This window comes from Lasiosphaeria miniovina (genome assembly GCF_030549165.1).
Source record: "Lasiosphaeria miniovina strain SMH2392-1A chromosome Unknown B0T26scaffold_2, whole genome shotgun sequence".
NCBI lineage: Eukaryota > Fungi > Ascomycota > Sordariomycetes > Sordariales > Lasiosphaeriaceae > Lasiosphaeria > Lasiosphaeria miniovina.
In genome coordinates this window covers 6,485,145-6,498,083 of record NW_026848221.1, presented here as the reverse complement: position 1 = coordinate 6,498,083, position 12,939 = coordinate 6,485,145, and the positions used below count along the sequence as shown (strand labels likewise).

At 55.0% G+C, this 12,939-nt stretch overlaps 3 protein-coding genes across 3 annotated transcripts; all 3 read left to right on the top strand.

Annotated features, from left to right (window-relative positions):
* Positions 1–3,629: 3,629 nt before the first annotated feature.
* B0T26DRAFT_673165 (uncharacterized protein) lies at positions 3,630–6,438 on the top strand (the record flags this gene model as incomplete). The annotated part of the gene is made up of 3 exons (XM_060439563.1): positions 3,630–5,105; positions 5,169–5,284; positions 5,343–6,438. 3 exons carry the CDS (start codon positions 3,630–3,632, stop codon positions 6,436–6,438), a joined length of 2,688 nt encoding a protein of 895 aa, XP_060301528.1.
* A 2,525-nt stretch (positions 6,439–8,963) lies between these two features.
* On the top strand, positions 8,964–10,010 carry B0T26DRAFT_181609 (uncharacterized protein). Its single transcript, XM_060433619.1, has one exon. The coding sequence runs from the start codon at positions 9,308–9,310 to the stop codon at positions 9,899–9,901; it is 594 nt and encodes a 197-aa protein (XP_060301527.1). The 5' UTR covers positions 8,964–9,307; the 3' UTR covers positions 9,902–10,010.
* A 782-nt stretch (positions 10,011–10,792) lies between these two features.
* B0T26DRAFT_181587 (uncharacterized protein) lies at positions 10,793–11,541 on the top strand. Its single transcript, XM_060433618.1, has one exon. It carries the CDS (start codon positions 10,956–10,958, stop codon positions 11,382–11,384), a length of 429 nt encoding a protein of 142 aa, XP_060301526.1. The 5' UTR covers positions 10,793–10,955; the 3' UTR covers positions 11,385–11,541.
* Positions 11,542–12,939: the final 1,398 nt, after the last annotated feature.

Genomic DNA, 12,939 nt, shown 5'->3' with positions numbered 1-12,939 from the left:
GGTGGCACTCGACGGGTTTTGTGAGAAAAGAGAAAAAAGGAGGGTGGGGGGAGAGTGGAGGGGAGGGGGAGAGGTGGCGCCTGCCGTCGCCCATAACGGCCGCTGCCCGCACCTGCAGGCCCATTGTTTTGGCGGGCCTTGCAGCAGCAACAAGGGGGGGAGGCGTGGCCGTAGCAAAGCCGATCATCTGGGTTGATCGACAACCTTTTTCTTTGATACAACACCGAACCTTGCATATACTTAGTCCCCACTCTCGCGCTTTTCGACGACGGCAAGCGGTCACGGTTGGCAGCCTGGCAAATTGGGCAACCCTCCCCCCCTTTCCCCATCCAGTCTTTTCTGTCACAGTGCTTCCGCTCGCCGCCGCTGCCACCGTCGGGTCTTTGCCCTGGCGTCGAGGGAAGAAAGATGCCGAGAGAGGGTCAATTGGGAATATTCCCATTGCGGTGTCTGGAAGGAAGGAGCCTACCGCCCGCCCGCAGCCAGCCAGCCGCCCACCACCACTAGTGCCCCTTCCCAGGGAGGAAAGACATCTTTCAATGATGGCGGGGTGTGCGGCTTCAAGTTCACTTTCCATTGTTATTGTTGGTCACGGCTCGTGGCCCGCCTCAGTTACTGACTTGGCCTTGCCTTTCTTACTTGTGCGCCCTCCCTTGTTTCAATCTCGGTGTCTTCCACCTTAATTACCTACTACGTACCTGACCTGGACCACCACTACTAACCTCTTGTGGCCCGGGCGAAGAGGGTTCGGATTCACAAATGGACGACCCAAGAGACGGAACTTGGACTGCGATTGCCAAGGCAAGGCGAGGTGAGGTAGGTAGTCCAGGGTTCTAGACAAACGTACCACGACTAGCAGCAGCGAAACAAACCCGATTTCCCCGCCTAGACCCTCGTTGCACACACGACACAGACCCGAGACGACGTTTCCGCTCCCGCTGGGGGGCTTGCCTAGGCCGCTGGCCTCATCTGCTCTTCCATGTTGCCCAGGCTAACAACCGAACTCCACCTTGCTACCCTTGGCTTAGCTTAGCTACCTACCTGCCCTACATTCCCGCGTCTGGTATCTACCGTACCTACGGGTTATCCTGCTACCCTACCTTCGGCAGCTACCTGACCTAACTACCCTGCTCGACACTACCTTGCCCAACAAAGGAAGCCGTTGTTGTGTGTGTACGGGGACGGCACAGCGTGGGAGTGTGTCTGTCACGAATCCAGAAGCTGCCCTGCTGCTGCTCTTCCTCCCTGGCTAGGCCATGCCACGCCGTCGCCACAAAAAGGGCGAGCTAAGGGTCAGGTATGGCAATGGCGTACCTTGCCATTGCCGCAGGCGCGGCGCTTCTTATTTCGTTATTCTTATCACTATTACTATTGGGGACTAAGGCCGCGTTAGCTCGAGATCGTATAGATCCGATCCGCATTCGTCGCCGCCCGTCCTTGAAACCCGTTGTGCACAATCTAATCCCGGCTCCGTTCCTCATTTAGGGTGTCCATGCTTTCTCTTTCTCCCTCTCCCTCTCCCCCTCCCTCTCCCTATCCTTTCCTCTGGCTGCCCAGCCAGCCAGCCATGCTGGGACCGCTGAGCCCCTCCCCTACTACCCCCCTCTGGTCTGGCATGTTCGAGGAGCTGCTTGCTGTTGCTATCCTTTTAGGGACAGGATTTGGTTGGCCTAGCCTGGCCTGCCGTTGCATCTATTTACCGTACTGTTCACATGAGATCGCCGCGTGCCGCGTGCCGCTGTTGCCATTGCCATTGTTGCTGCTGCTGTTGCTACTGCTGCTCCGCTGTGCTGCCATGCTGGCAGGTCTCATGTTTTGAGGCGGTGATGGTGGTGCTGCCTTCTTGGCCTTGCTGGCTCTGGCATGACATGGCCTCGCTGCAACATCTGGCTCTGCTCTGCTGTGCTTTGGTTGTTTGCTGATTTTCCCTCGTCTAGGATTAAGCAAATAATCATCGCATGCCCACCTCTCCCACCATGGCCGGCATGGGAGGCGAGAGGGAGAGCTGGAGAGAGCCAGGCGGCCAAGGCCTGCTTCAAGACTAAGGTAGGTCTACAACGCCTGCGTGCGTCCGCCTTCACCTTGTTTCCTTATGCGCCTTGAGAGATTAGCCAGAGTCTCGCCCAACTGTCCTCGCAGCTAGGGCAGTTAGAGTTTGTTGGATCGAGTCACATGGTTGCTCCGCTGCTCTTGTAGGCCTGATGCGTGCGAGGACGGCGGCGAGTCGGGCTAACACGCTCTCCAAACCCTATCTCGCTTCCCTTGCACACCCGGGCTCCATCGGGCCCAAGGGCCAGCTTTCCGTGCCTCGCGTGCTTGGCGTGCTGCCCTCGATGCTCACTCCCACGCCGCCATACTATACTATGTATGTATGTGTGTGCACTGCTAAGGCTACTTTAGCTGGTGGGGGGGAGTGGAGGGGAGGCATGAGAAACTGGGTGCGGTCCTCGTGTACCTTTCGACCCTGGTACCTTTTTACACGGCGGCTGAACACTGTCAACAACCAGGTCGCGGTCGATTTTGCTTTTCTCCATGTCTTAGATACGTGCCCACAATGCCCACCCTTGAACTAACAGAGCAACCTACCTTGCCTTTACCTACGTACCCATTATTCCTCCTCCTTACGGCCTGGCTGCTTTCTCGCCATCTATTGTGCACACACACACACATATAGACCTCTCATACCCTTGTCCCTGCTCACCCACGATGCATGCTGCTTCGTGGATGGACCCTCTTTGAGCTCACTCAGTTGCGGCAGCACCGCCTCGGCCTGAACGGTGAGCCTTGCCTGGGAAAGCTGTGTCTATCAATATTTCCGATATTGAAAAGGCCCGGTCTTCCAGCACTCTAACCCTCGTGTCGGAAGAATCTTGTTCGCTGCGAGTTCCATGTCTCCTGCAGACGCTTAATTACTATTCCCTTCAATCCCGTTGATCGGCTTGGGCCTCCTTCTCTTTTCCTTTTTCTCTTTTTGCATTGCGTCCTCCCTTTTTCTTCTACATACCCTCCCCCCCCTTCCCCCACACACCTTCTTCCCACCCTCGCTGCTAGCCCGTTCCTGGCCGTCCACCATCCTTACGCCATCGTCGTCGTCTTGTTGATTAGCAGCAACGAGACAAGAGGCAATCACTGCCTTGTCACTCCTTGACACTACCGACCTGGCATCTCTCCGGTCACTGCTTAAACGCAGCGCTGCCCACAGCAGCCCGTACAGTTATTTCGATATCGACTAGTCACGAAGAGTCGACTAGTCCTTTTTAGGTCTAGGAACCTTCCCAGCCACCTAGATCGACGAGAACAAGTCATATATCGCCGCCATAATGGTGTTTTGTGCGTACTGCGGGAAGAGCTTCACCCGCAAGGAGCACCTTGAGAGACATCTGCCCAGTCGTGAGTGCACCAGACGGAAGGATGGACGGACAAGCATGAAGTATTGTGTGAAACTTACTAAATATCGGTCCAAGATACCAATGTCAAACCTCACCGCTGCAGTGCCTGCCAACTGTCCTTTGCACGAAGGCAAGTAGCCGCTGTCTACAAGTCCCTCTCGACTGACTGCGCTAACACGCCCAACCAACAGAGACCTGCTGCAAAGACACCACTCGACATTCCATGAGGCAAGAGACCCGATGGAGCCGCTTCCAGGCGGCGTGCCGACCATCGCAGGCAGGACACCCATTGCTTGCCAAAACTGCGCCAACGCGAAGACGGGCTGCGACAAGAGAGTACCGTGTTCGAGATGTGCGGAGAAGAACCTGCCTTGTGCTGCCCGGTTTGCACGACGCTCGTCCAAGGCCGCGATACGTGCTGCGCAGGCAAGCGCAGCGTCCCCGGGGCCGCCGCTTGTTCAATCGCCACAGCAGATGCAGCAGCCTCAAACGGTCAACCCTTCTTTTATGGAAATAGACCAGGCCTCGACAAAGGTGGAGGCCGGAAAGTCGCCAACAGTGGTCGAGGCTGTCATCAAAGTAGACAGCCACGCCCCTTCGGAAGGCTCACCAAAGAGGAGCTCGCCACCGCACTCGCACGTCAGCCCGACGGAGTTTCCATCGCCACACACACGCATAGAAAGCCTAGACGAATTCATCCAGATCGGCAACGAGTTCGTAGGCCCAGAGTCGTCTTACCAGGACCTCCTGGTCTGGCCCGAGTACTCGATGGATCTCGAAATGTACCCGTCCACAATGCCGTTGACGAGGACGGACATGTCAATGCCGGCCTTCACTGAGCTCAGCGACATGTCGGGATCGGAGCCAATGACAGCATCGTCGTCGCGGGGCTCAATACACACGCGCGGCACCAGCATCATGTCTTCGAGCGATTTCGACAACGGGATGAAGTCGGCCGAGCTAACCATCACGGTGCCCACCGACAGTCCCATTCCCGACTTTGAGGTAGTGATTGTGGCCGAAGGGGCGTGGAACCTGGCGCGATGTAACCCGCCCATGTACACAGGGACGTGCCCGCGGACGGCCATTGTGCACCTCGAGTGTTTGGAGCAGAAGTCGAAGGAAGAGGGCACGTGGAGCTCGCTGGAAAAGTACCTAGACCAGACGGACTGGGACGCTTCTGATTTGGCCTCGGTGGTGCCGCTGACATCACGCACACGTGACAAGATGCTGGCCATCACGCAGAGCTTCCTGCACAAGGCGCTCGAGATTCACCGGGGCGGCATCAACGGCTATCCCAAGGCGGGCTATGCCAGCCCTGGCGACTTTAACTTCATTGTGCTGCCCCCGTCACGCATCCTCGAGTACTTTTTGCGGAGCTACGTGCGAAGCTTGTCGGTTTACTACCCTCTGGTCATGGCTGGCTGCGTCGACCCCAATGAAATGTTGCAGAACAACCAGGCGTCAACTCTACTCGTTCTGCTCATGATTGCCCAGGGCGCGGCGGCCATGCCCATGGCTGAGGCGAGATATCTCTCGGCCGGCCTGACAGAAACATGTCGAATCTCGCTGTTCGATATTGTTGAAAAAGACGTTGAGCTCTCGGCAGATCCCATCGCCTTGCGGTGTGCGCTTCTGTTTATCGTGCTTGGCGCTTGGAGCGGCGACAAGTGGCTGATGGACATAGCTATGGGTCAGCGGGGAATGTACATGTCGGTGAGTTGAGGAAACATGGTGACAATTCGCTTGATAATGTGACTAACAGGCTCCTCTTCTTAGATGCTGAAACATGCTGGCATGCTGGAGCCCCAGCAGTCCATGATTCCGGCCTTTAACAGTTCGACTAGCACTGAACTTCAGTGGCGCTCGTGGTTACAACGCGAAAGCCAAAACAGGTGTGCTTTCCCTTGTTCCGACCCATTTCTGCGCGGCGTGCTAACATAAAAATTTCAGGCTCGTTTATAATTATGTCATGCTGGATCAGGAACTCAGTCTTTTCCATGATGCGGCGCCTTTGTTTGCTATCACCGAGCTTCGGTGCCCTCTTCCGGGGCCCGAAGTACTCTGGATGGCATCAAACGCCGAGCAGTGGCTGGCCGGCATCCAGTCCGTCTACGGCTGCACTGCGAATGTAAATCCCCAGCTTCTCACCGCGCCATCCCTTACACCCTCCTTGTATGACCTGTTCCAGGACTTTCTCCATGACAGTCTCCCAAGGAGGCAAGGCAATCTCTCACCACAGCAGCTCAGGCTGATTTTGCACCCGCTGCAGTCGCTTCTCTGCCACCTCCGCCAGATACTCTCCTGTTTCTCGGATGTTCCCTTTTCACGGCTCAACGGCGCGAGGACAGTGACAAAGTCTTCGACCATGCTGCGGCTAGAGGAAGTGCAAGCGTTGCTACAGAAGTGGTACGAGCTTACTATGACGTACTACAAGGCCAACCCGAATTGTCCCATCACGCGCTGCAACCTTGTTCTGTACCATCTCATATCTCTGAACGCCGTCACCAACTTCCCCGAGGTCGAGCGTCTGGCTCGCCGCGAGGGCTTTGATGGCTCGTACTGGGAGCTCTCGCTCCGGTACAGACGCTGCATCTCGCAGCGCGAGGAGGCCATCTTCCACTGCGGCCAGGTTTTCCGCCTCTTGAGGCTCATGCACAACAACCGCCGGCCCAGCTGGTGGTCAGCGGCCATGTACCGCGCGACTCTGATACTCTGGGCGGACAGCATTTCCAGGCTCGATCCCAACTTCCAGACCGACAAGCGCGAGAACCCCGGGACGGGAAGCACAAAGCCGGTTGCCATCGACCAGGTCACGCCCGAGGACCCGGCTGTAATTTCATATCTCTGGAGCGGGGACGGCGAGGCCGTTCTCACGCAGCTCGACGGCTCAACGGTCAGCCTGGACAAGCCGGGCGACGTCTTGGTGTATGCCGCCAAGAACATTGAGGCTGGCTTCAGCTCGCGCGTGGGAGACGGCATTAAGCGCAAGCTGATGACTTTGAGGAACAACTGGAGCGTCAACACCATGGGGGCGCCGCCATCATGAAGGCCTGGAACACAAAATAATTTCCTTGTTTCTTGTTGGATTGGACACATATTAGCAGAAGGCCATATCGCCTATCTGTCTAGATGGCGTTATGGATGGAATGAGACGGTCGCTCAAGACCACACGACCGGCCAAGCACCGAGGCAATGGCATGACGGCGTTTACCTGGGTATATTTCCTGGTTTCTTTTCATTTTGCCGATTGTAGAGACGAGACCGGGCCGCCTTTGAACCAAAAGATTTCTTAGGGACCCAGTCACTATTCATTCTTTGCTCGGAGCAGCATGTTTATTTCCCCCCTTCATTTCCTCTACCAGGAAGGATCCGACTTATTGTCTATTTAATTTAAAGGGGAGGTGGCGGCCCGGATGGCATGGAAAGGAGGCGGCCGCGGCGGCGGCTAGATGTATTATTTACTCATTCATGATGATTACCTCAGTATCATTATCATTATCCGTATCATTATCAAGTATTCTTAGTGTCTAAGACAAAACATTACACACATATTTACCTCACTTCACACCTAGCTCGAGGCAGGTTGTCCTTTTTTTGTGTTGGGGGCTGTCTGTTGATTATCGATATCCAGGGCAACAAGCAAACAAACACCGCCAACCGTACACTACGGTACATGTAAACCTGAATGCATGTATATATGGATGGGTGGCTTGTGTTCCCCTTCCTCTTCCATTTCTCTTCTACTTACATCCCCCTTCTTTCTGCGCCGCTGGCTTGCCTTGTACCGCCCTCCTCCCCCTTCTTCCCCAGACCAGACCCAGACCCAGGGCCAACCAACTCCCGGGTCTTGTGTGTGTCAGTAACGTGGACATGCGAATGCAAGCCCTCCCGCGCGCGTGCGTGCCCGCTCCACCTGCTCCTTCTACCCCCACCCCCTCCTTTCTTCTTTTCGTCTCTTCTCTTCCTTCACCCTCCATAGCCACACCCCTGTAAACTTGGGTCGGTGAATACGGGAGAACATGTGTGTGTGTATGTGTATAAGTAGGTCTATTACGACACACTACACTGATCTTGACAGACAAATTTGGCCTCAACCTCAACCTCAACGGTCTCGACCTCACTTCAGCTCGGACTGCTTCGCACTTGTGTCATTATCATTACCATCATTGCTATCACCATCACAATCACCATCACCGCCAAGCTATTTTGTCAAATAAGACGAATTTGACTCAGCAACCATGGTCGTCTCGCAGCACTGCTTGGTGATAATCTATTCTGGCTATTCCGAGGGGGTGCTCCAATACCTTGTCTGGTGATATGTAAGATATGTATGTTATTGCCTTTCTACTGTTGCTTTCTCGGTTTGATGTGATGGCATGGAACGGAACGGCGGCATGGGATTGGTGGGCCAGCGGGCCAGCGGCAGTTGCGCCCTCGTCTCGCAGCCATCACGCTCCGTATATTTGCCCTCGGTTTTTAGGCATGTCCCCGATCCATCTCGCCCAGGTAGAAAGAGAAAGATTGATATGTAAAGACACACACGCAATCGCACACGCAAGCGCAATTACACCAGAACAGGATAAGATAGGCCAGGGCAGGGCAGGACGGTTGGAGTCGACAGAGAGCCAAAAGAAACCATGGATCTATGTCATGTTAGAATAGAGTCGGCTTCTCCACACGTCGATCCGGCGGATGCGAACGCGAAGTTCAAGCGTCGTCTTGGCAGACCCATGTCCCGTCGGATGTGTCTACACGTGTACACAGGGGGCGGGTGGGGGTGGGTGTAACGCAGTCGCTATTTTAGAGCTGCAACTGCAGCGCCAAGCTTTACCGGCCGCCGTCCCAGCGGCCAATCAAGCGGGTTCCAGCTCGTCTCGCTGGGCGCGGGGCAGAGTGTCGTCGGAAGATTTCCTACGCTACGCTTGTCTGTGCCTGTCTTAGACGCGGGAAGGCAGGCTCGCAGAGTGTGCTCTGGTGCTCTTTCGGCCCCCAAAACCTGGTCGGGAGCCTCCCCGTTGCGGCATGGTGCAAGGGGAGGCTCAATCTCAGTGCCGCTGGCGCATATTAGCCAGACATATTAAAACGGGGGTGGGGGAGGCCACTCTCCTCTCGCCTCTCGCCTCTCGCCTAGGTACTGATGTGATGCCTCAGCACATGTACAAGTGTCTCAGCTTAACACTCTATTTGCTCCCGCTCTACGCTCCACGAGGGCCCCCTCCCATTTAACCACTGGGCTAGTTCGACAAGACCAAAAAGCCCATATCCCATGACTCTGAGAGGGGCCTTAGCAGCCATACTTGGCCTCTTATCAGCGGCGCCATCATCTCATACACCAGTACCGGGCAAGCAGCCCTCAAACAGGGAACAGGGGAATGCGGCACAGGGCGGAGCACACGACTGTGACCTTTAAGCGTGTAATCAAGACGGAATCACAGGCCGTGCTATCCCTGGCGTAAATCTGTAGCAATGACACCAATGAATCATGCCGAGTTCGCGAATGGATGAAAGAGAAACTTTCCTTGACCTAGTGGAGGCGGGAAGCGGTAGGCGGTAACGGTTTGGTTATCGGCTTAGGTTCGAGACCGACACTAATCGGGAATTTTCTGCTCCCAATCATTTTGGGGCAGCAGGGCATGGCAAGGAGCGAAACGGCGCGGAATAGAGCTCAGCAGTACAGAAGATACTCGCCATCACGCGCCAGAGAAAGAGACAGGGCCGAAGGTGTAGGAAAGAAACACGAAGGCTTTGGGACAACAGCCTAACTCCGCTGACACTGGTTGACGGCCTATAGGGGGGCAGGTAGACAGGCAGCTCGTACTTTCGCAGACTTCGATCTGGCTGGAAACGGGATGAATTGAAGACCATAGAGGCACCTGTCAGGCCGTGGTCCCGATGGACTATGCGGCATTTGCCGCATGGCCGCCACCTCGCCCCTCGTATTTGGGATGTGCGCATGCGCATTCTGTGCTGCCGCTATCCAAGGCTTTGCAGGCAGCCCGCAAGGGTGCTGCTCGCTCGTCGTGCATGCAAGACCGGAATGTCGGGAACGGTGCAGAAAGTGTGCTCCCGTACGAGAGAGAGAGAGAGAGAGAGAGAGAGTTGGGTTTCCAGCGGGATGGCTGCCCACACCTAAACCCAGTGCTGCCCAGACACTAGATGCAGCGCAGCGCGGCGTGCGTGTCACGACATGGACGAGTCGGCCGATTTCTGGGGCCCAGGGCAGGCCATCCTGCGCCCGGGAATTTGTTTTGGTGCCGCTACAAGCGTGGACGATGGGTATATGTGAGATGGGTGCACAGGCTAAACTCAGCTCTCGCTCTCGCTCCTACCCCCCCTCGCCCCTTCCCTCGAACCAGGCTGTGGGAGAGGCTGCTGGCGAGCGGTGGGCCACTATGAGGTCAACGAGAGCAAATTGCTTATCGAACTCGTGTAGCGATGGAAAGAGGCATCCTAGGCGAACCGGCTCGTTTATCACCCTACCCCAGCTACCATCCAAGCTAGGAAGGTAGGCAATGACGCGATTCTGTAGCACAAAGTGTCGGGAAGGAGCGGTTGGCCATGGAGGTGCCCGCCTACTTACCTCCAAGTCCCAGGTTCCGGCTTGAGGGAGACGGAAACAAGCATCCGCCTGCGCACGGGCTGCTTGATATCTGGCCGCTCCGCGCGTGCATTTGTGCATAGCGAGGCAATCTAGACGGTACTTATTGCATCAACTGCGTATTGCATATGGATGCGATGCGGCCACAATACGAGTGTGTGCCGTGGCTCGAGTACTGTGTGGCCGGCTTCGAATTCGGACGTGGTTTGCGACCATTTTTATCTCATGATGACGAGTGCTCGTGGTTGTCACTGAGATGTTTTGTTGAGTCGGCGTTTAGATGTTGCCCGACGTTGCAAGATGCGGCGGCGTGGCGTGAGCTAGTAGCTCTTTCCAGTCCGACGATTGGCGGCAGAGACAAGGAAAGGAGAGCCCCTAGCCATGTTAGGATTAGCATACAGCAGGGCTTCTCCGCATCGTTCCAGCGATCGCGCTTGTCTGGGCGGAGGGGTTGGACAAATGGAAGGCGACAACACGTCAACAAGGCTGCAGATTGGTACCTAGCACATACCTATCTTCCGCAAAACACCATCAAAACCAAGAACTACTATGCGGACCACGCGCAACACTTGGACCAGGAGCCGACACACACATACGGGTCAATTATCGCTCCAAGATCTGACTGCTGGCGTTTCTAATGTTTTTTTCCTTTCATGTTTCATTTTTTCTTGGGTTTACCTATCTTTTACTTGGTCTTGACAACTTAAAAAAAAGACCTCGCAACAACGTCAGCCACACAGGCGTCAGATGGGTATCGGGATAGGCAGGGCTCTTCTCAAAGTGGCACTGCTGGCTCGGCTGTCATGGCGGCCTCAGGAACCGCATCTACCTTGAGTTCCATTGCCAGGGAATAATACACCACGTCGAGTTGGAGGGATGCCCACGTGACGGCACGAGTCGTCCAGGGTCTCTAACCCCTTGTCCCTTATCCTAGCCAGCTTGGCTTGGCTTGACGACGAGTCAAGATGCCGGACATCCGTGGGGACGCGCGTTGTCTCCCTGAGATGCTGCCCTGGCTTGTTTTATTTGCTCTACTGACCATGGAGAGCATGCTCGTGTTGCCTCGACGCCGGCAGTGGTATTCACGATGTCAGGTCGCTTTGGGAGTGAAATTTGCATATTCTCTCGTCTTCCTTCGACTCTGTATGCCCTTCTCTTGCCACTTGCAAATGCCGACATGCCCCCCCTTCTGTCACAACCATTTCGCCCCATCCTGCTATCCTGTTTCCTGCCGTCCATCATGCTGTCGACAGCTGCTCTCTAATCGCCACAGCCACCCGATCTCCGTTGTCTCTAGCAAGTCAATCCAGGGGCAGCGAGCCGTTAGCCGTGCAGAAGCCGTGCAGACGCCGTGCAGAAGCAAATCAAAGATGGACTATAAACACGTGAGATGACATCTCCCGGTTGCTTCAACTAAGAGACTCTAGACGGGTAAGCCGGCTTACCCCTTTCCGGGGCGTCGTGGATCGAGCCATCTGCTCAGTCAATGCCGAATCCCAATCAACCCTGCCTACAGGGACGGTATTGTTGTCCAAATCCAGCCCCTGGCCCGTCTCCTCTGCCGCCGTGAACGGCGTCGTCAAACTGCTGGAAACAGTAGTTATACCGATTTGGGAACTGCAGGCAGACGGGCCCCTCACCCGGTCAAGAGTTCGCTATCATGATTTCGAGATTGGAAACTCTAGATGCCTGAAACCAACAGAACAACTAGCTGATTGGTCCTAGTTTGGTCCGTCGCGGACGACGTCGCATCGAGCGGCATGTGCGGGCAGCAACCCTCCGCCAAGCTTTTTTTCTTCCGATGGCCTGGTTGCCTTCTGTACCAGCAGCTATAATGGGGGTGTCATGTACGTGCTCGACGCAAGGCATGTACTGTATGTAGGTCTTTACTCCATGTAGCATGACGATGCTGGTGCTGCCGGGTTCAAGGATCCAGCGTGCCTGTAATCTCCCTCTCGAGACACGCCTGGGGCAGACCAAGCTTTCCTACGCTATCATGACAGCCTAGCAATCCTAGGCGCAATATCAAAATTCCATGCATACGGTCGTTGGATGCGGGGTGCTTCTTAGCCGGCCGTCTACGGGTGGATAGTGCTTCTCCCTAGTATCTACTCAGCTCTGTTAATTTACCAGTTAATAAGTTTATGAGCTGCTAGGAAGTCTTGGCGAGAAACACCTAAATTAAGACCCAACAAGCCTTTCCTTTGAGATGTACGAACGAAAGCTCGGATCGCCTTGTGCCCGTGTTTACGGGAACTTTGGAATTGTACCCGCGAGCAAATTCTCACGACTACCACATTCTTCATTGGGATAGGCGTGCGTGCATGGTAGTTGTTGTGATGAGGCGGAGACAGAGGAGAGGAGAGGAGACAAGGGGTTGGGGTAGGGATAACGGATGAATGGAAGGCCAATTAGTCGTCCTTTCCTTTAGCCCCTTTCCATGGCTCTCTCTGGCTGGACTGAAAACTGAAAACACACGGTCGGCCGGGCCGCTGTTGTGAAACTGGCATCGTATCTCGGGTGACCACACGCAACTCTGGCCTTGAAAGCTGAGCCAAGCCGAACTACTCCGGTATGGACACCGGGTCGTCAAGCCTCCCGTGCCACAGTAAACAATCACGAGTTTAGTTTGCTAGCAGTCAGGGGCCACGGATTTAGAGTATCTAGTAGAGATTATCTCTCCTCGTTTGCCTCCCAAGAGTATCATCATATGTTTGCTCAGTGAGAACGCGTTTATTTCTTGATTGTTACAGCGGTATGTGGCTTTGCAAGACAAAAAGGCAGTAGGTTTTGATGTGACTACGACGAGCTACAAATTCTGCTGGTCTTCAGACTTGTCAAGCTAGAGGTTGTTACTTGAGATATCTCTAGTAGTAGCATTGACTGGAGGACGAACAATAACAGCAACAATAGAACATAAGGGATATTTGCGCCTCTTTTTCTCTCTCT